General features: G+C 47.1%; 1 protein-coding gene across 2 annotated transcripts in view; it reads left to right on the top strand.

Moving 5' to 3' along the window:
- Positions 1 to 23,316, top strand: part of LOC140410702 (adhesion G-protein coupled receptor F1-like) — a 540,253-nt gene that overhangs the window by 480,301 nt on the left and 36,636 nt on the right. For both annotated transcript variants that reach the window (XM_072499141.1, XM_072499142.1), the window contains one exon: positions 3,472 to 3,644. In XM_072499141.1, the coding sequence (XP_072355242.1) occupies positions 3,472 to 3,644 (173 nt within the window). The remainder of the gene's footprint in view (positions 1 to 3,471; positions 3,645 to 23,316) is intronic.

Genomic DNA, 23,316 nt, shown 5'->3' on the forward strand with positions numbered 1-23,316 from the left:
GTACTTCTGCACCCAATCCAATGGCCGTCGCAGAGGGGGCATTGCTTCCTCAATCGCCTTCCACCAGTCATTGTGCATCTCCTTCCTCTGTTGTCAAGATTCCTCCTTGATGAAGCTCATCAGTTGCTCCATTTGAGGCTTTCACACCAACGGTGATCCTTGCCCCTCCGCCATTCTTGAAATTGATGCTGCACCACAGGTCTCCTCCTACTCCTTAGCCAGGTCCTTAACTGTCTTCTGCTGGGTCTGATAGACAGTAGACATGCCAATCCTGGAGAGAACCTTTTCTCCATCTTCCAATCCACATTTATGCCGAAACTACCCATTAATGGGTCAGAAGTGCCAAAACCAATGCCTTCCAACAGGAGCAGCCTTGTGTGCGACCACTCCATAGCTGCCACCGGAAGTCCTGACCTGCCCCCATGGAGCCCGATTTGTTTATTTTATTTTATTTTTTGTTGTTCACTCTGGTTTTCCACTTGTCCTTGGCCCATCCCTTCAGGCTCTGTCCCTTGTACCTCGCGGTCTCTTTTTTTATATGTTATGAGCTTTCGCCCCCCCCCCTCCACTTTCCTTTTCTTTTAAGTTCCGTGGTTTGCCTGTGCCCCCCCCCCCCCCTCCCCCCATGTTCTACTGGTTGCTATCTTCTCCAGTTGAAGGCATTCCGACAGATCGGACTGTTCTTCTGCAGCTTTGGGTGGTGCTGCCAATCGCCGGGCGAGCAGGATTCTTTGGTGGACGATTAGGGAGGCAGAGGCGAGGGTGTCGCCCCCCCCCCCTCTCCATAAAGAGTTCTGACTGCTCTGCGACCCCAAAGACTGCCACTTTTGGCCATGGCCCCACCCCCACAACCTTGAACATTGCCTCAAAGAGGGTTGTCCAAAACCCGACAATTCTGGAGCAGGCCCAGAAATGTAGGAGTGATTGGGTGGGCCTCCCTGTCACCTCCTCCACCAGACAGTCTCAGGAAATAGTTTCTCAGTGTCGCGATATGCTGGGGTATTTGGTTCAATACTGGTTGCGTTGTTGTCTTCCAAACCCACGTTTGTGGATGAATTCATCTGCGACCGCCGATGAAATAACATTCCTGTCCTGGAGTGTCACCCAGAACTTGGCTGGGTACAGCATTCCAAACCGCACATTGTTTTTTAAAGGACTTCCTTGGTTTTGCAATGTCCTGATGTACCTGGATCAAGTGACCCGCGCAGTTGCAGGACCTTGTGTACCAAGATCCTTTCCCAGTCTTGGTGCCAGTGCAGCTGCTCAGTGATGGCCTGTGGCTGTTCCCCAGCCTTGGGCTTTGGCTGGAGTGACCTGTGGGCTCTGTCTACTTCTGGAGGCTTGGGAAAGCTTTCCCTTCCCATCAGCTTTCCTGGCATCTGGGCCACGTATTATATGGTTTCCCTGCCCTCGGTTCCCTCTGCTAGGCCCACAATATGGAGTGTCCTTGTGTCGCCACCGACCTTGACATTTCCTTCTCTAATGTGGTGATCTGGTTTGTCGTGGTATTCTCCAGCTCCCTGATCGTCACTTCCTGAGTCTCCAGCCGCCTTTCTGCCTTTTCCAGTGCAGGGTAACCAGCGCCACCGCCACTTTAACCATTGCCCTCATCTCTATCTTGATTGACTCCTTGAGCTCCTGGACTTCCTACGTTTGTTCATCAAGGGGGAGCCCTGTGTGTTGTATGGCTGTCCTTCTTGTTCAGATGTGGCCGGGGCCTCGCTGTACTGCACGCTTGCCATCGCCTTGCTCCTTCTCTTCAGGCTTTCGCTGCCTTTGCCATCTTTTTGGCCCCTGGAGCTGCTGCCGCTTGGCATGTCTTATCCTGATTGTATTGGAGGAGGGTGAGGGGGGTTTTCTCTTGGTTTTAGTAGGCTATTTTTGGTTTAAAGCACCTCAATTCAAGTTTCTAGGAGGAGAGCCACCTTTTGCGTGTCCGCTCAGCACAACCCCATCACCGGAAGTCCGCCCAATGTCTTCTTGCATGATTTAATGCGCTGTCAGGCCGGTCATGCGCCTGCTCAAACCATGTTAAATTCTGGTCCAAGTTTCTCACCCTCAAACTCATTGTGATATTCCATCAGCATGTGATCACTCTTTTCGAGAAGATCCTCTATTATGAAAATGTGGTAGTATGTATTGGGGGTCATGTGGGACTGGAAGCCCTAATGTCATTGGCTGACAGATCCCGGGTCCTGGTTGGCCGTTGACCTCAAGCTCCGCCCTGAAGGCGAAGTATAAGAAGCCGGTGTCTTCCCCCGCAAGCCAGTTTACTATCGAGCTGCTGGGGAACAGACACGCTTAATAAAGCCTCATCGACTTCACTATATTCGTCTCATGGAGTCTTTGTGCGCTACAGAAATCATTAATTATTATTTTCTCATTATACATTGCTATGTTTTAAATATCCTTTTACTGGTTGGTTCCACAATGTATTGTTCAGGAAATAAAACTGTCCTGAATGCACTAAGACCTCATTTACAAGGCAATTTTTGCCTGTTTGATTTGGTTAATCAATAGAAAGATTAAAATTATCTTTGCTTATTGCAGCACCTATTTTACATGTCCCCATAATTTTCTGATTTAGTTTCTGTATTATAATAATAATAATCTTCATTAATGTCACAAGTATGCATACAATAATACTGCAATGAAGTTACAGTGAAAATCCCCTAGTTGCTACACTCCGACGCCTGTATGGGTGGGAATTCAGAATGTCCAATTCACCTCACAAGCACGTCTTTCGGGACTTGTGGGAGGAAACCGGAGCACCCAGAGGAAACCCATGCAGACCTGGGAGAACGTGCAAACTCTGCACAGACAGTTACCCAAGCCTTGAGAAGGGCAATTATCCTTCCAAAATGTCAATTACGCTTTGGTATTAGCTCCCAGCCTTAGTCACATTGCGAATATATCTCTGCAATGGGTGAAAGATCCTTATCCTTACATTTATATTTGTGTCACCAATTCACCTCTCTTGATATGAAACCACCCCCTCATCATTCCTTAATCAGCGCAGCTACTTCAAATGTACAAGCAGCTTACCAATTACATTTTAGTGAGTCCCATACATAAAAATAGTGCGGAGTGCTTCAATTCAAAGGCTGGCTTCCTTCAAAGGCTGGCTTCTTCTACCTGATTCCAACTGGGTGAAATTGATCAATTCAAAATTACTCCTATTGTCTCTTCTTTCCCCCTTCCATTCATTTCATTATTTAGCAAGCTAGCATATTCCAGTTCCAAATGAACCCATTGATGTTTGTCTACCGCTCATGGATAGAAATAATTGGCAGTCAATAATTGTTCTCCATTACACCTCTAAGCATGGTGGCATATATTCACATATCCATAATCAAAAATGCACAGAACAGATGAAGATGGAACAAGTGATAAGCTTAAAGGAAAAGGAATACTAAGAATAAAAGGATGTAGTTTTTGGAAAGCTGAATGAATGTTGCTCTCTTTCAACAGATGATGAAATTCCATGTCAGGATGAAACATACGGCATTGCAAATTACAATACCATTGTAGAAATCCCATGTCAAAATAGGGCAGGGGTCATGAAGAGAAGATGTGGAAAGAATGGACAGTATGAAGAGGAATTAGATTTCTGTGTTTCACAGGAAATCAACAACATTCTTGAGGTATGAATTGTAAAAGTAGAAATTATAGTCAGTATTGTTCCAGTACATTTGTTGACAGCAAATTCGCCATTGCTTTATTTTAACACAGTTGTTAATTTAAACACATTTTGCTAAGGATCAGAATTCATACCTTGTTTGGTGCACCTGAAAATACAGAATTACAGAGTTACTTTGGACACTGAAGTTACAATCCTGTGCTAAAAACGTCACCGGGAAGGATCGCTCAATCCCCAATGTACAGAAACAGGAGGGCCACAACTGGCGAACACTAAGCCGCTTGGCACAAAGAAAAACAAAACACAAAAAAGTACAATAATAAGCATACAATCTCCCAACAATAAAATGAAACAAACCCAACATCAATACGAACAGTACACAGAATCCAGACGCCATCCAATCTAAAACTGCAAATGTGAGTCTTTTCTCCTCTACCTTCAGCCCGGCAGCAGGCCAACCAAAATCCGTCCCATGCTCCACTTCCAGCCGGTAAGCAGAAAGGCAGCCAGTTCCAGGCATGGCAACTGCAGGCAGGCAAGCATTTTACTCTCTCTCCCCTGCAAGCAACTAGCAGCAGTAACAGGCTCCTGTTGATCTCCACCCAACCGGTTGCAGTACCATTCACCCTTGTCGTAGTTTAGGCTTCAAAGTCCAGGAAAGGCAGTCAACACAGAGTAACGCAGTAGGTCCGGAAGCAGGATTACAGCCAGAAGCAGCAAAACCTCAGAGGAATACAGCCTGTATGTACCTCAGAGTATGAGCTGCTCACGTACTAGGGGAAGGAGCTTCCTCCCAATTGGAGGAGCTCCCCAAAGGATATAAACCCCAACCTGGAAGCAGTTTGGAGAAGGAGACCCTCTGGGGAGTGGGAAGTGAGGAGTGATAATTGTGACCAGTGTGGAATAGAGTCAGTGATCATAAGATTTGAGCCAGGAATTTCAATGAGATGCAATTACTGTACCCTGTCGGCCTGGCTTATCGTGGAGTCTTTGCCTCGGTCTATAACAGTCTCATTAACATAAACTCCCTTTGAAGCATACAATTACACTCTCTCCACTCTGAACCCCAGGTGAATATTTGTGAATGTCTCCACAGAATCCCTCCAGATGATTGCCACATGAAAAGTTTCTTAACTCCCAATCCCAAAAAGCACACTTTAAAATCTTCTATCATAATTTTGCTTTCCCGTAGTGATTTGGATTCTGAAATTCAGAAAAGCTTTTCCAAACGACACTTCCATACAGAGCTTCCTCTCCACTTATAACAGTAACTCCAGTCCAGGGTTTTACACCAACCCCTTTAGGATTTCTTTTTGTCTTGACTGCTGTGCAAACTGTTCACAATTGCTTTAGCTTTTGATGCCCAGACTGTAGTGAAATGGCATCAGACCTTTGAAGTCTACTGTCCGATTTAAAATCTGTTCACTGCAATTGTTTCTTCAACTCAGAACACTTTGTTTATTCTTCCTTGAATTCTTCTGAACAATACTTGTTGTTGGTGCTTTAAATAAATGATTTAGACTTGAATGTAGGACAAAAAAAAGTACAGCACAGGGCAGGCCCTTCGGCCCTCCAAGCCTGTGCCGACCATGCTGCCCGTCTAAGCTACAATCTTCTACACTTCCTGGGTCCGTATCCCTCTATTCCCATCCTATTCATGTATTTGTCAAGGTGCCCCTTAAATGTCACTATCGTCCCTGCTTCCACCACCTCCTCCGGCAGCGAGTTCCAGGCACCCACTACCCTCTGTGTAAAAAACTTGCATCGTACATCTCTAAACCTTGCCCCTTGCACTTTAAACTTATGCCCCCTAGTAATTGACCCCTCTACCCTGGGAAAAAGCCTCCGACTATCCACTCTGTCTATGCCCCTCATAATTTTGTAGACCTCTATCAGGTCGCCCCTCAATCTCCGTGGTTCCAGTGAGAACAAACCGAGTTTATTCAACCTCTCCTCATAGCTAATGCCCTCCATACCAGACAACATCCTGGTAAATCTCTTCTGCACCCTCTCTAAAGCCTCCACATCTTTCTGGTAGTGTGGCGACCAGAATTGAACACTATACTCCACAAGTGTGGCCTAACTAAGGTTCTATACAGCTGCAACATGACTTGCCAATTTTTATACTCAATGCCCCGGCCAATGAAGGCAAGCATGCCGTGTGCCTTCTTGACTACCTTATCCACCTGTGTTGCCCCTTTCGGTGACCTGTGGACCTGTACACCAAGATCTCTCTGACTGACTGTTAATACTCTTGAGGGTTCTACCATTCACTGTATATTCCCTACCTGCATTGGACCTTCCAAAATGCATTACCTCACATTTGTCCAGATTAAACTCCATCTGCCATCTCTCTGCCCAAGTCTCTAAACGATCTAAATCCTGCTGTAGACGGTTGATCAATATTTTTGCAGATGATGCAAAAATTGTTGGGCGGCAAATAGTGAGGAGGATATAGGATTACAGGAGGAATAGACGGGCTGGTCAGATAGGGCTATTCAATGGCAAATGGAATTCAATCTGGATAAGTATGAGGTGATACAGTTGGGCAGAACAAACAAGGCAAGGGAACACATGATGAACGCAAGAAGCTGGGAAGCACCAAGGATCAGAGGGACCTTGGTGTGCAGGTGCACTGGTCCCTTAAGGTAGCAGGCCAGGTGGATAACATGGTTAAGAAGGCATATGGTAGACTTGCCTTTATTAGCTGAGCATAGAGTTTGAGAGCAGAGAGGTTATGTGAAACTATATAAAATGTATTGTCTGCAATTCTGGATCCACATTACAGGAGGGATGTGATAGCACTGGAAAGAGTGCAGAGGGGATTTACCAGGATATTGCCTGGGCTGTCGAGCTTTAGTTATGAAGAGAGATTGGGTAGACTGGGTTTGTTTTCCTTGGAGCAGAGGAGACTGAGGAGAGACATGATTGAGATGTACAAAATTATGAGGGGCATAGATAGAGTAGACAGGAAGAAACTTTTCTCCTTAGCGGAGGCAGAGGCAGACTTTCAATGAAGCACACAGCGCTGCAGCACGGGGCTCCAGCCAATGGAGGGGCCCCATACAGACAGTTGACTGTTGTGGTGGGAACACCATGGGAATGACAATCAGGAGCTTGGTTGCTCTAATAAAAGCAAATTACTGCAGGTGCTGGAATCGCCAATAAATGGTAAAAGACAGTTAAAATAAAATGGAATGAAAATAAAGGGGTCGAGGTGGGACAGAGCCTTCCAGTTTCAACATCGAATTCAACAACTTCAGATGATTAGCTCTACCCCACTTCGACCTCTTTGTTTTCATTCCATTTCATTTTAACTGTCTTTTACCATTTATTTCTCTCTTGACTTTCTTTATATATATTCCCATCCCCTCCCCCCATCTTATCCTCTCTTTCCTCATCTTTTCTCCCCTTTACTTCCCCCTTCCCCTCTCTCCCACCCATGTCCCCCCTCCCCTCACATCTACATCTGTCACAGTTTACCCTCTGATGTTAGTTTCTCTGCTGTACGGCCTTTCACACCTTTTCTTCTCTCTGGGGACTGCCATTAGCATTATTTTCCCTTGCTTTCTGTGGCTTTGACTCATCCTTCATTCCCCCACCCTACAGTATAAATATCTCCTACTTTTATGCATTTTAGCTTTGACAAAGAGACATCTGGACTCAAAACGTTGGCTCTTTTTTCTCCTTATTGCTGCCAGACCTGCTGAGATTTTCCAGCATTTTCTCTTTTGGTTTCTTGGTTGCTCTAAATTTGCTGACAGGCTCATGCTTGAGCCTATCATCAGGTAATACAGAATAACATCGGTCTCTGATTGGTGGACTCCCCTTTAGGGTGGGAGAACAGTTTGCTAGATTTGAGAGACAGTTGAGACTTTGAGCATTTCAGACACAGATCTGCTGAATTGGTGAGAAGTTTCTGAACTCCCATTGAGTAAAGGTGCAAAGGAGCAACCAGGGGCCAGATTCTCCGTTCCTGAGACTAGGTGTTGATGCCGGGGCAGAATTAGTGGACTTCTATGACAGTAAAACTGGTGCCGCAACTGGAGCAATTCACCAACCATTATGGGACTAGAACCGGCACCACGTGGAACACGATCGATTCCAATGAGAAACGGTGCCGGATTCTCTGGGTTCAGGATTGACACTTGGGAGGCTGACAAGTTGCAGCTGCCGTGGTGAATGTATAATTACTGATAATTCACCAGTGCACTGTGTTATGGTATTAACCCTGTGGGCTCTACCTATGGGCCATTGTGTGGTTTCACCCACAGGGGATATGTTGGGGCATGTACGGGCTCCACCCATGGCCCCACCCCCTTTACAGGAAGTATGAGAGCTGCTGACCTGCGGGGCCACCTTCAGTGTTGTACGCTAATTTTCAACTATTTGTGCTCCCAGACCTCTGCGCTCCTCTCCTTTTGGGACTCGACTTCCAGTGCAACCTCAGGAGCCTAACTCATAAGTTTGGGGGGCCCCTGCCCCCGCTCACCATATGCAGCCTCGCGACCCTAAAAATCGACCCCACCCCCCCCACCTTTGCAAACCTCACCACCGATTGCAAGCCATTAGCCACCAGAAGCAGGCGGTATAGCCTGCAGGACAGGTCATTCTTCAGGTCCGAGGTCCTGCGTCTCCTGTGGGAGGGGGTCATAGAGGCCAGCAATAGTCCCTGGAGAGCTCAGGTGGTGGTCGTCAAGACCGGGGAAAAGTTCCGGATGGTGGTTCATTACAGCCAGACCATTAACCGGTTTACGCAGCTCGATGCGTACCCCCTTCCCCGGATTGCAGACATGGTAAATCAGATCGCGCACTACCGCGTGTTCTCCACGGTGGATCTGAAGTCTGCATACCATCAGCTCCCAATCCGCCCGGAGGACCGCCACTACACGACGTTTGAGGCAGATGGCTGCCTTTTCCGTTTCCTCCGGTTCCCCGCACAATCATCCCAGCAACAGAATAGCAGCAAGGAGAGCAGCACCCCATTTCACGGATGCTGTACTGGAGACCTTGCTATACACCCTGAATGAGAGGCGGGTGACCCTGTACCCCAGGGTGGGAAGGAGGCTGCCAGCCGCCGCTGTTCGGCGTGCCTGGACACAGGTGGCAGAGGTTGTGAGCGTTGTGGGGAACACCGTCAGTACCAGCCAGCAGAGCCGTAACAAACAGCACATACTCCTCAGGGCGGCCAGTGTTTATAGGCAGTGCTGTGCCCCTAGCACCAACCCTCATCCAACACAACTGTAACCTCACCCCCCCCTTGCCCTCCCCCACACTTGGGAGGGCGGCCTCACCCCTACCCTGCACCATATGCCGGCACCCATACTGGCAGCCATGGCTGGGTGTCCTTGCCACTGAAGCCACTAACTCCCCACATCCTGGGTTGCATGCATCGGACCAGCAAACACTGTGAGCTGCCCTCCCCCCCCACCCCAGGAGAAGGCCACTCATAATCGCCGTGAGAGGGAGAAGATAAGAGGGGGACTGCCGGACCTGTGGCCCCTCAACCGCAGCAGAACAAAGAGCACAGGACGTGGTCCGTGAGCCCGGAGAGAGGGCAGTCACCGAGGCAGAGGGAGACTTTGGGGGAGGAAGTGAGACCCTGCTGCGTTGAGGTTCCCAATGGCACGTGTGTCACCACATCACCCCATCCCCACACCTCTCCCTTACCCTCTCCCAACCTCCCCCTCCCCACACACAACCCCACGACCACAGGCCGGCGATGCAATCATGCTTCCTGTCTCGTGTCTTGCAGGAGCTCCTTCTTGTGTCCAAAGCCTCCAATTCCAACCAGAACCACAAGCAGATAGCAACGAGGATGAGGACACAGAGAGCAATGGGAGCCCTCTAGTGACACCCTGGAGCTCGTGTCCGGGGAATACTCTGACTTTGCATTACAGCTGTCTCCATCACCCTCTCCTGGAGACACTCACCTCGGTTGGGCACTTTAGTGAAGAGGTTTCTGGAGCACTATCTGGTGTGCACCACACACATGTTGTGTTAAGTCAGGTGGAGGTAGGAAGCCCTGAAGGGGCAGACGGTCAGAGGGAAAGCTGCCCCAGCGAATAGCTTCCATCCAGATGGGCTTCAGGAATGGAAGATCCCATCCATAGGATGCAGGTGCTCGTAGGGGGACACGCATTCTGTTGATTGACCCGGGGCATCTCAGTGATGGTGGTGAACTGGACATCCTGGTGGGCTTGGTCCACATTTAAGTGGATGTATTGTGCCGACCGGGCGCATAGGACCTCCGTGATGGCGCAGACATCTATGCACCGAGGTCTGTGAGATCCCGGACAGATCCCCACCCGGCGCCTGAAAGTGCCCCGTGGCATAAAAGTTCAAGGCGACCATGAGCTTTCACAGAATTTCATAGAATTTACAGTACAGAAGGAGGCCATTCGGCCCATCGAGTCTGCACCGGCTCTTGGAAAGAGCACCCTACCCAAGGTCAACACCTCCACCATATCACCATAACCCAGTAACCCCACCCAACACTAACAACCACCGGGAGGGGGTGTCCTCCCCCATTCTTCCACGGTGCCAGGTGCACCATGATCTGGTAGATATGTCGCACTGTCCCCCTGTCCAGCTGGAGTCTTCGACGGCATGCTCGGTCCGGCAGATCCCTGAATGACAGGCGCTGCCGGTAGGAAGGAAATGCCAGACTGAATGAAAATGTGGAGGGGACTGAAGGGACTGCTAGAGTATGTAGGAGTGAGAGTGAGTGACTGAGTGAGTGTGTGGAGGGGTGTGCCAGAGACTGAGTGTGTAGGAATGAGAGTGAGTGACTGAGTGAGTGTGTGGAGGGGTGTGCCAGAGACTGAGTGTGTAGGAATGAGAGTGAGTGACTGAGTGAGTGTGTGGGGCCGAGTGTGAGTCTGCCGACGCCTAGGGCCGGATTTACCAACCAACCTGCTGTGTGATTTTCAGAGGCGGCCCGCCAGCGGGATTTACCAACCCCGACGTTGTCGATGGGATTTCCCGGTGACTGCACCCATTGTAGCCAGGAAATCCGTGCGCAGGCATTGGACTGAATATTCTGCCAGCGTGAACAACCAGTAGATCGCGCCCCTCGTCGCAGGTTTCTCACTCGCTCTTTCCACCCCCTCACACTCACCCACCCACATGCACCAACCCTCAGGCTCTGGTCATCACCTATTCTTTTAAACTTAGTTTATTGCCATTACATTGTTGTACATTTGCCCAAACAATTGTTTGTTTCCTTAAAATCTCAACATTATCATCCTGGGGCATGATCTAAAGGAAAAGTTTCTAAGTGTCGCTTCAGGCGGGTTGGCTGGAAGTTTCATCACTATCTAACCACACTTAGGGCGGGATTTACCGGCTGATCACCCCGGCGGGAAATTCTTCTCCCACGCCGACGCACAGGTTTCCTGGTGACAAGGAATGCTGTCACCAGGAATCCCCTTGACAATGGCAGGGTCGGTAGATCTCGCTGATGGGCCGCCTCTGCCGTCGAAAAACACGAAGCGGGGTGGTCGGTAAATCCCACCCTTAGTCAATTATGTGGACTCTGGGGAGTTCCCCTCCAGGCTTGCGAACAGTTAGAATTATTTTCATCATTGGGGAGCTGAACTCGCTGGAAAGACTGGCTTCTCAGAGATCAGGCCACCATTTTGAAAGGATGCCCCAATCTTTGTGAGCTTGAGGGGCCCCCACATCCAACACACACGAGCTATGTCACCCCCCATACACATAGGTAATACCCCACACCCCTCCCTCAAGTGAGGGTACCCTGCTATGAGGTCACTGAGGGTCTCCCTTTTCAGTCCCTCCCAAGCCCCTTTCAAACCCTCCCCTCCCACACTTCCCCCTTTCAGGACCCCCACCAATTACTCCCGGTTTCCTTCCAGAGGCCCCTTCATACCTGCCCTTCACCCCCTCCCCCCACCCGCAGTGGCAAGGTGCCAGGGTGCCAGAGGGAGAGCCTGGGTGCCACCCTGCCCTGTCGCTGACCACTCAGGGGTCTCGAATGGTCTGGGAGAACCCCAGGTGACGTGACGCTTGGTCCACATTTGTGTGGACCTGTACTAATAGATGCCCGCATGACCTCTCACTGGAGCTGGTTAGGTAATAAGAGGCTGTTAGATTGTGTTTCCACCTTGCTAATGAGATGAAGATTGCCCTTAATTGGCCCTGATTAGTTTCACGCCGCATCTAGGCGGGATCCGGTTCCCGCCAACGGGAGTGGACAAACTGCTCGGCAACCAGCACAGTTCCTGATTTGAACCTCTCCCAGGATCTAACTGACTTGCATGGATCCTCATCGAGCACAACACGGCCATTGTTGCGTCCCCGATCTTTCCAAAATTTGGTGATTGTCAATTTGAGTGTGAAGAATATGCAAATATGGGTCCCGAGGAAAAGATTGGACAAGCCTGATCTTGCACATAAAGAATTTGCTTGCATACTTGCCACTGACTTCAGTATCCACCCCCTCCAACACTGAGGCACCATGGCTGCAGTATCTACCATCTACAAGATGCACCACAGCACTTTCTTTTCCTGAACCTATATCACCAAGGGGAACAAGAACACCATGTTGCAGGCCTCTACTGACTTGGACCAGGATTCCCATCACTCCCCTTTTGGTTGGAGTCTACAGGAACAAGCGATTGGTCTCACAGGTGCCTCTGTTGGCAACTCAGGAGAAATGGTCCTTGTGTGTGTGATTCGCAGTACTCCAGTTTGTCATGTTTTGTAATCAAACCACATTATCTGAGCCCTGTTAGTCCTTATTTGGAAACACAGCTTCATTTTTAGTTGTAATGCTGATAGCTTGGAAAATATTTTCATAAAAAAGCAATGGAGGAGAGCAATCCAAGCTGTGGTGGGCACAGAGAGAAACACCAACCAGAGAGGAGGAGTGAGGGGCAATAGGTGGACAGAGTTAGGACCATAAATTAGAATCATTGAATAGAATCATAGAATCCCTACAGTGCAGAAGCAGGCCATTTGCCCCATCGAGTCTGCACCGACCCTCTGAAAGCGTACCCTACCTTGGGTGAGGTCCCCATAATATCCCCGTAACCCAGTAACCTTATCTAACCTTTTGGCCACTGAGGGGAAATTTAACCTGCACATCTTTGGACTGTGGGAGGAAACCAGAGCACCTGGAGGAAACCCATGGGGACACGGGGAGAAAGTGCAAAGTAGACATGCAAACCTCTGTGGTGAGAGAGAAACAAAAACTAGGGAGATGAAGAGAAATAGGGAGGGAGTACTGCAAACTGTGGTACATTGCAGGCCCATGGAATTGGCAGGCTGTTATTGAGTTAGGTAATGGATTGGTTGCATTCTTGTAGGAAGTAAATTGTTATTCGTTGTAATAGTTCCAGGTGAAAAGTAATTACGAGTAGAGTGCTGCGAATGTTGGTGTTATAACCATTTCTCTTCACGATCTATTTTAATAATTCAGATAAAGACAATAAGACATAGGAGCGGAATTAGGCCACTCGGCCCATCGAGTCTGCTCCGCCATTCAATCATGGCTGATATTTTTCTCATCCCCATTCTCCTGCCTTCTCCCCATAACCCCTGATCCCCTTATTGATCAAAAACCTATCTCTCTCTGTCTGAACCTGCACGTCAACCTGAAGAGAATCATGAGCCAGGACTCCCAGGTCCCTTTGTGATTCTGATTTCCTAAGCATCTTCCCATTTAAAAAATAGTCTATGCCTCCATTTCTCCTTCCAAAGTGCATAACCTCACACTTTTCCACTTTGTACTCCATCTGCCACTTCTTTGCCCACTCTCCTAGCCTGTCCAAGTCCTTCTGAAGCCCGCCTGCTTCCTCAATACTACCTGCCCCTCTACAGATCTTTGTATCATCTGCAAACTTGGCAACAGAGCCTTCAGTTCCTTCCTCTAGATCATTAATGTATATTGTGAAAAGTTGTGGTCCCAGCATGGGCCCCTGAGGTACACCACTAGTCACCGGCTGCCATGCTGAAAAAGACCCCTTTATCCCCACTCTCTGCCTCCTGCCAGTCAGCCAATCCTCTTTCCATGCCAGGATCTTACCCTTAACACCATGGGCTCTTAACTTATTTAACAGTCTCCAGTGTGGCACCTTGTCAAAGGCCTTCTCGAAATCTAAATAAATCACGTCCACTGGTTCTTCTTTGTCTAACTTCCTTGTTACTTCCTCAAAGAACTCTTAACAGATTTGTCAGACATGACCTCCCCTTGACAAAGCCGTGCTAACTCAATACTATTTTATCATGCACTTGCAAGTACTCTGCAATCTCATCTTTAATAATGGACTCTAAAATCTTACCAATGACCATAGTCAGGCTAACCGGCCTATAATTTCCCATCTTCTGCCATACTTCCTTCTTAAACAGTGGTGTTACATTAGCCACTTTCCAGTCCTCTGGGACCCTTCCTGCCTCCAGTGATTCCTGAAAGATCATCATCAATGCCTCCACAATCTCCTGAGCTATCTCCGGGTGTAGTCCATCCGGTCTAGGTAATTTATCTACTTTCAGACCTTTCAGTTTCCCCAGAATCTTCTCCTTCGTAATGGTCACTGCACTCACCTCTGCCCCCTGGTTCTCCTGGAGCTTTGGCATCCCACTGGTGTCTCCCACCGTGAAGACTGATGCAAAGTAACTATTCAATTCATCTATCATTTCTTTGTTTCCTATTATTACTTCTCTAGCCACATTTTCCAGTGGTCCAATGTTTATTTTTGCCTCTCTCTTACCTTTTATATATTGAAAAAATCTCTTCCTACCTTCCTTTATATTAACAGCTAACTTGCCCTCATACTTCATCTTCTCCCCCCTTATTGCTTTTTTAGTTGTCTTCGGCTCGCTTTTAAAGGTGTCATGGGAATGTCACTTGAAAAAATGTTTGTCTGCTCAAGTTTAGTTTCACTTTGAGAAAAAGCTTGCGTGTGTCTGTTTTTTGGTTTTGTTTTAGTGTTGGAGCTGAAGCCAGCCAAAGAAGGTGTAATTTCGATCTCTCTGCCATCTAAAGACTATCTCTAGATCATTTGGTGAATTCAGAGTGATAACTGCTTTCAGTAGAGAATTTAAACCTGATTGATGTGCTTCATTAAAAAGGATTTTTGTCTTATGAATGTTAAAAGGAAAGTCTAAGGATTACTTAGAGTGTTGTATTCTTTGGGGGGTGTATTTGAATTGATGGTTGCTAAGATTTTCACTGTATGTTTTAAAAACGTGAACTGAGTTCATAGAATAAACATTGTTTTGCTTTAAAACGTATTTTAAATTTCAGCTGCACCACACCTGTAGAGTGGACCGTGTGTTCCCCATACCACAATCTAGTAAAAGTCGTGGGTCTGGTGAACTCCATGATACACTTTGGGGTTCTCTAAACCCTGGCCGATAAAAAATGCTTCCCAATCCTCTGGCTTCCCACTAATACTCGCCACTTTGTATGCTTTTTTGTTAGCTATTATGCTGTCCTTGACTTCCCTCGTCAGCCATGGATGCCTTGTCCTCCATTTAGCATGTTTCTTCCTCCTTGGGATGAATTTCTATTGTGCCTCCCCGAAACCCCCTGCCATTGCTGTTCCACTGCCTTCCCTGCTATGCTCCTTTTCCAATCAACTCTGGCCAGTTCCTCCCTCATGTCTTTGTAGTTACCCTTATTTAATTGTAATACCGTTACATCTGATTGTAGCTTCTCCCTCTCAAACTGGGGGTAAATTGTATCATATTGTGGTCACTGCTCCCTAAGGGTTCCTTCACCTAAGTTCCCGAATCAAGTCTGCCTCATTACACATCACTAAATCCAGAATTGCCAGTTCCCTAGTAGGCTCTGTCACAAGCTGTTCCAAAAAAACATCTCTTAGTCATTCCACAAATTCCTTTTCTTGGGATCCACTACCAACCTTATTTTCCCAGTCCACCTGCATATTGAAGTCCCCCATGATTATTGTAATATTGTCTTTTTTACATGTCTTTTCTATTTCCTGATTTATTTTCTGCCCCACCTCCTGACTCCTGCTAGGGGACCTGTACATAACTCCCATGAGGGTCTTTTTCCCTCTACGATTCCTGAACTCTACCCATAGAGATTCTTTGCCTTCTGATCCTATATCACTCCTTGCTATCGATTTAACTTAATTCCTTACTAACAGTGCAACTCCGCCCCCTTTGCCCATCTGCCTGTCCTTCCGATAGGACATTTATTCTTGGATATTTAGATCCCAGCCCTGATCCCCTTGCAGCCACGTCTCTGTGATGCCCACAACATTGTACCGACCAATTTCAATGTGTGCAACAAGCTCATTTACCTTGTTCCGTATACTGCGCACATTTAAGTACAGCACCCTCAATCCTGCAATGACCACCTCCCTTTTCACACTTGTCACCTTTTCTGCTCTGCCTGAGGGTGATGTTCTTCTATTTTGGTTCACTATTTCCCCTTCAGTTATTACACCTTCTAAGCTCACATTCTGGTTCCCACCCGGTTCGTTACCATACTCGTTTAAATCCTCCCAAGTGACTCTAGCAAACCTCCCAGCCAGGATATTGGTGCCCTCCAGTTTAGATGTAACCCGTCCTTCTTGTACAGGTCCCACCTGCCCGGAAGAGATCCCAATGGTCCAAAAATCTGAAACCCTCCCTCCTACACCACCAGTTTAGCCATGTGTTGAGCTGCACTATCCTCCTATTTCTAGCCTCACTGGCACGTGGCACAGGGAGTAATCCTGAGAGATTTAGGGGAACCTCTCACCACTTTGAGAGAGGGATAATGATTCAGATAAATGTTTTCTTTTTTAAAAATAAATTTAGAGTACCCAATTCATTTTTTCCAATTAAGGAGCAATTTAGCATGTTCAATCCACCTACCTTGCACATCTTTGGGTTGTGGGGGCGAAACCCACGCAAACACAGGGAGAATGTGCAAACTCCACACGGGCAGTGATCCAGAGCCGGGATCGAACCTGGGACCCCGGCGCCATGAGACTGCAGTGCTACCACTGCGCCACTGTGCTGCCCACGTTCAGATAAATGATAGGACCTTGGATGTTTACAAATAACAAATGCAATCCGATCCACGAGCAATGGTGAAATGGGTCGGTGTTTGGTAGGTGGCACTGAATATCAATAAATGCAATGTTTTGCATGTAGGTAGGCTATATACCATATGACCTACATGTATGAGCACAAGTATTGCTACAAGTTTACAAATTATATGGCTAGACTGTAGTAAATGTAAATGAAGTATTAAGATGCATTGCTAAAATTATCTAATATAAAAGTAAAAATCAGTAGGCTGTCCTTGGATAAGATATTGGCCAGGCCTTATCTAGATCATTATATCCACATAATATGATGGATGACATGGCATTAGTAGTGTTTCAGAGTAAAGCCATTAGATACTTAGTATCATCGGATTTATTACAATCCCTGTCGAGACCGAAAACGTTGTAGAAACAAATCCACATTTGCAGTGGCTGACTAGAAGGATCACGTGGCAAGGTTTCAAGTTTCAAGACTTTTACTGTAATAAACAAACTAACCCTTGAGGAGTAGAATGAAAGTAGGAAGGTACTGAAGATGATTAGCAGTTTCATATTCCTAGGGGTACACATCTCCAAAAATCTGTCCTGGTCCACTCACATCGCCGCTACCACCAAGAAAGCACAACAGCGCCTATACTTCCTCAGGAAACTAAGGACATTCGGCATGTCCACATTAACTCTCACCAACCTTTACAGATGCACCATAGAAAGCATCCTATCTGGCTGCATCACAGCCTGGTATGGCAACTGCTCAGCCCAAGACCGCAAGAAACTTCAGAGAGTCGTGAACACAGCCCAGTCCATCACACAAACCTGGCTCCTATCCATTGACTCCATCTACACCTCCCGCTGCCTGGGGAAAGTGGGCAGCATAATCAAAAACTCCTCCCACCCGGCTTACTCACTCTTCCAACTTAGAATCATAGAATTTACAGTGCAGAAGGAGGCCATTCGGCCCATCGAGTCTGCACCGGCTCTTTGAAAGAGCACCCTACCTAAGCCCACACCTCCACCCTATCCCCATAACCCAGTAACCCCACCCAACACTAAGGGAAATTTTGGATACTAAGGGCAATTTATCATGGCCAATCCACCTAACCTGCACATCTTTGGACTGTGGGAGGAAACTGGAGCACCCGGAGGAAACCCACGCACACATGGGGAGAACGTGCAGACTCCGCATAGACAGTGACCCAAGCCGGGAATCGAACCTGGGACCCTGGAGCTGTGAAGCAATTGTGCTTCTTCCATCGGGCAGGAGAAACCAAAGTCTGAGAACGCGCATGAGCAGCTTCTTCCCCCCCCTGTTACCAGCCTCCTAAATGACCCTCTTATGCTCTGACCTCATTAACACCACACCCCTGTATGCTTCACCCGATGCCAGTGTTATGTAGTTACATTGTGTACCTTGTGTTGCCCTATTATGTATTTTCTTTTCTTTTCATGTACTTAATGATCTGTTGAGCTGCTCGCAGAAAAATACTTCTCACTGTACCTCGGTACATGTGACAATAAACAAAATCCATTCCAATCCAAGCTGGAAATTAGGAGTGTTAGGAGGGATCATGAAAAGTCCTTGCAAGTCAGATTAATGTGAATCCCAAAGCTTTTTGTTCATATGTAAAAAGCAAGAGGATGGCCAGGGAAAGGATTGGACCACTTAAGGACAGTGGGGGGAATCTATGTGATGAGCCAGAGGAAATAGGCGAGGTACTAAATGAGTACTTTGCATCATTGTTCACCAAAGAAAGGGACTTTGTGGAAGATGATTCTTGGGTAGGGTGTGTGAACAGTCTGGAACATGTTAACATCGAAAGCAAGGAGGTATTGGGTCTTTTTAAATATATTAAGGTAGATAGGTCTCCTGGGCCGGATGGGAATTACCCAAGAATACTGATGGAAGCAAGGGAGGAAATTGCTGGGGCCTTGACTGACATCTTTGTATCCTCAATGGCTCCAGGTGAGATCCCAGAGGACTGGAGAATAGCTAATGTGGTAGCATAGTTAAGAAAGGTAGCAGGTATAATCCTGGAAATTATAGGCCGGTAAGCCTCATGTCGGTAGATATTATTATTGGTAAGTTAGTAGTCGGTAAATTATTGGAGAGAATTCTCAAGGACAGGATTTATACCCATTTGGAAACAAATGGATTCATAAGCATTAGACAGCATGGTTTTGTGAAGGGGAGGTCATGTCTCACTAACTTGATCGAGGTTTTTGAGGAGTTGACAAAGATGATTGTGGAGGGGAGCGTGGTGGATGTTGTTGACATGGACTTCAGTAAAGCCTTTGACAAGGCGCCTCATGGCAGACTGGTACAAAAGGTGAAGTCACACGTGATCAGAGGTGAGGTGGTAAGATGGATACAGAACTGTCTCGGTCACAGAAGGGTAGCAGTAGAGGATGTTTTTCTGAATGGAAGGTTGTGACTAGTGGTCTTCCATGGGGATCTGTGCTGGGGCCTCTGTTGTTTGTAGTGTACATAAACGATTTGGACGAAAATGTCGCCACTCTGATTCATAAGTTTGCGGATGACACCAAGGTTGGTGGAGTGGCAGATAGTGTTGAGGATTGTCAGAAGATGCAGCAGCACATAGATAGAATCATAGAATTTCCAGGGCAGAAGGAGGACATTCGGCCCATCGAGTCTGCATCGGCCCTTAGAAAGAGCATCCTACCCAAGCACCCCCCCCGCCCTATCCCCGTAACCAAATCCAGCCTTTTTGCACACTAAGGGCAATTTAGCATGTCCAATCCACCTAACCTGCACATCTTTGGACTGTGGGAGGAAACAGGAGCACCCGGAGGAAACCCACGCAGACACAGGGAGAAAGTGCAAACTCCGCACAGACAGTGACCCAAGCCAGCAATCGAACCTGGAACCCTGGAGCTGTGAAGCAACTGTGCTAACCACTATGCTACCGTGCCCCCCCCTTAGGTTGGAGACTCGGGTAGAGAAATGGTAAATGGAGTTCAATCCAGACAAATGTGAAGTAATTCATTTTGGTAGGTCTAACATCGAGGGGAAATATACCGTAAATGGCAAAACTCTTAATAATATAGAAAGCCAGAAAGATCTGGGTGTGCATGTCCACAGGTCATTGAAGGTGGCAACACAAGTGGACAAGGTAGTGAAGAAAGCATATGGAATGCTTGCCTGCATTGGACGGGCCTTCGAGTATAAAAACTGGCAAGTCATGGGAAAGTTGAATAGAACCTTGGTGAGGCCACACTTGGAATATTGCGCACAATTCTGGTTGTCTCACTACCAGAAGGATATGGAGGCTTTGGGCAGGGTGCAGAGGAGGTTCACCAGGATGCAGCCTGTTCTGGAGGGTGTTAAGCAATGTGGAGAGGCGAATAGACTCAGACTGTTTTCATTAGAACGATGGAGGTTGAGGGGTGACATGATAGAGGTCTACAAGATTATGAGGGGCATGGATAGAGTGGATGGGTAGGCACTCTTTCCCAGGGTGGTGGGGTCATTCACCAGGGGGCATCGGTTTAAGGTCCGTGGGGCAAAACTTAGAGGAGATCTGCGAGGCAGGTTTTTTGCACAGAGGGTGGTGAGTACCTGGAATGCGTTGCCAGGGGAGGTTGTGGAAGCAGATCATTAACGGCGTTCAAAAGACATCTTGACAAACATATGGATAGGATGGGTATAGAGGGATACGGCACAAGGAAGTGCTGAGGGTTTTGGCAAAGGTTGGTATCACGACCGGTACAGGCATGGAGGGCCAAAGGGCCTGTTCCTGTGCTGTATTGTTATTTGTTATTTGTTCTTAGTTCTAAAAATAACACTGAGTAAAAACACTATTTCAACTGGCAAATTATATTGTAAACTATGAAAATGTTCCCCATTTAACAGTCAAACAAACAGAAAATCTTCCTCCATGGTTATATACGTTCCTTACATGGACACTTCATTCTACAGTAATCAGTCCAAAGCTATTCTCCGTTCACGGTGACTTGCTTCATTATTCCCTATTACAGCCAGGCAACCTCTAATCCCCAAACTAACTTTCATGGTGAGCGATATAAACATAGAACAGTACAGCACAGTACAGGCCCTTCGGACCATGATGTTGTGGCAACCATTTATCATAATCTAAGATCAACCTAACCTACACCCCTTCAATTTACTGCTGTCCATGTGCCTGTCCAAGAGTCGCTTACATGTCCCTAATGACTCTGACTCCACCACCTCTGCTGGCAATGCATTCCACGCACCCACCACTCTCTGTGTAAAGAACCTACCACTGACATCTCCCCTATACCTTCCTCCAATCACCTTAAAATTATGTCCCCTCATGACAGCCATTTCCACCCTGGGGAAAAGTCTCTGGCTATCCACTCTATCCATGCCTCTCATCACTATGTACACCTCTATCAAGTCACCTCTCTTCCTTTGCTCTTCCTTCTTTGCTCCAGTGGGAAAAGCTCTAGCGCCCTCAACCTTTCTTCATAAGACATGCCCTCCAGTCCAGGCAGCATCCTGGTAAATCTCCTCTGCACCCTCTCCAAAGCATCCACATCCTCCCTATAATGAGGTGACCAGAACTGGACACAATATTTCAAGTGTGGTCTAACCAGGGTTTTATAAAGCTGGAGCAAAACCTCGCAACTCTTAAACTCAATCCCCCTGTTAATGAAAGCCAACACACCATAAGCCTTCTTAACAACCCTATCAACCTGTGTGGCAACTTTGAGGGATCTATCCACGTGGACCCAAAGATCCCTCCGTTCCTCCGCACTTCCAAGAATTCTGTCTTTAACCCTGTATTCAGCATTCAAATTCGACCTTCCAAAATGAATCACTTCACATTTATCTAGGTTGAACTCCATCTGCCACTTCTGAGCCCAGCTCTGCATCCTGTCAATGTCCTGTTGTAACCTGTAACAGCCCTCGACACTATCTACAACTCCACCAACCTTTGTGTCATCGGCAAACTTACTAACCCACCCTTTCACTTCCTCATCCAAGTCATTTATAAAAACCACAAAGAGCAGAGATCCTGGAACAGATCCCTGTGGGAGACCACTGGTCACCGACCTCCAGGCACAATACTTTCCATCCACTACCACTCGCTGTCTTCTTTCGGCCAGCCAATTCTGTATCCAGACAGCCAAATTTCCCTGTATCACATGCCCCCTAACTTTCTGAATGGGCCTACCATGGGGAACCTTATCAAATGCCTTACTGAAATCAGTATACACCACATCCACTGCCCGAACTTCATCAATGTGTCTCGTCACATCCTCAATGAATTCAATGAGGCTTGTGAGGCATGACCCTCACAAAGCCATGCTGACTATCTACCATAGATGAACTTAAGATTATTCTATAGAGCCAAGCAAGGCAAATCTTCCAATCTCATTGAAATCCTCATGAACTTTCTCTCTTCATTATGTGTTTTAGTTGGTGACTGATAGGGCCAGCATTTTCTGTGTTAAAGGCCCAGGACTAGTTGTCTCTATCTTTCTACTCTCTCTCCATCCCTCTCTCTCTCCCGGTAGGAAATAGGTATAGTTATATGTAAATTATATATTTGTATTTATCTGTGTTGGGCATAACATATAGCTTAAAGTTTTAGTTTCACTTTTAAAGTTACCTGTAGGTCTGCGGCTTTCTTTATATGCTTGAATTCATAAAGAGATTTTAGGACCCTAACGCAAACACAGGATTTGATAAACTGGTGCCTAGTAACAGAGAGGACACAGTGGGACAGAAAGCAGTTTGAGGAAGCTGAAAAAATGTAGCCTAGAATTAAGGAGCCTTTCACAGAAATTGATCAAGCAGGGGCATGAAGAGAGTTTATAGAGAGCAGAACCAAAATTAAAGGACAGAAAACTCCCCAAAACGAAGAAATGGAACAGAGAAAAGTTCCAGGATGACTGTGAAGTTAAGGAACAAAGAACATAAATCTATTCTTTCAATAAAGATCCCGTTCAGTAAAGTTGAGAGTGTGGAGCAGAGAGGCCCTAAGATAAAGACAGGGCTGAAAGGTGCAGACCTAGAAACATCAGCTTTGAGAAGGCAGAGATCCAAGGTAACCCAAAGGTCGGTGACACATTAATATGGCCTGTGAAGCAATGGTATTCTGTTGGCACAGCTGGGCATCTGAGAGATTGTGTAGAAAGCAAGTTTGAATGTACATGGTGACCCAGTGGAGGAACATCAGAAACTCAGATTGAAATCATGGAGCTGGATCCTTGCTGAAGACATCAAGAGAAAACGTTATTTTGGGAGAAGAATCCAAGGCATGTTGTTTGAAAGTGGTGATTGGAAACCGTCATGTAGAGGACGGCGTTCCAATGAGACTAGCTGACTCACAGTATAACAAGTGTCTTGGGGGGAATATTTGAGAAATTGCTTTGGGTGGCATCTGTCACTTGGTATGGAGTGTTGGACCACTGTGGTAGTATGTATTGGGGGTCATGTGGGACTGGAAGCCCTAATGTCATTGGCTGACAGATCCCGGGTCCTGGTTGGCCGTTGACCTCATACTCCGCCCTGAAGGCGAAGTATAAGAAGCCGGTGCCTTTCCCCCGCAGGCCAGTTTACTATCGGGCTGCTGGGGAACAGACACGCTTAATAAAGCCTCATCGACTTCACTCTATTTGTCTCACGGAGTCTTTGTGCGCCAC

Source organism: Scyliorhinus torazame, chromosome 4 (genome assembly GCF_047496885.1).
Source record: "Scyliorhinus torazame isolate Kashiwa2021f chromosome 4, sScyTor2.1, whole genome shotgun sequence".
NCBI classification, from domain to species: Eukaryota; Metazoa; Chordata; class Chondrichthyes; order Carcharhiniformes; family Scyliorhinidae; genus Scyliorhinus; species Scyliorhinus torazame.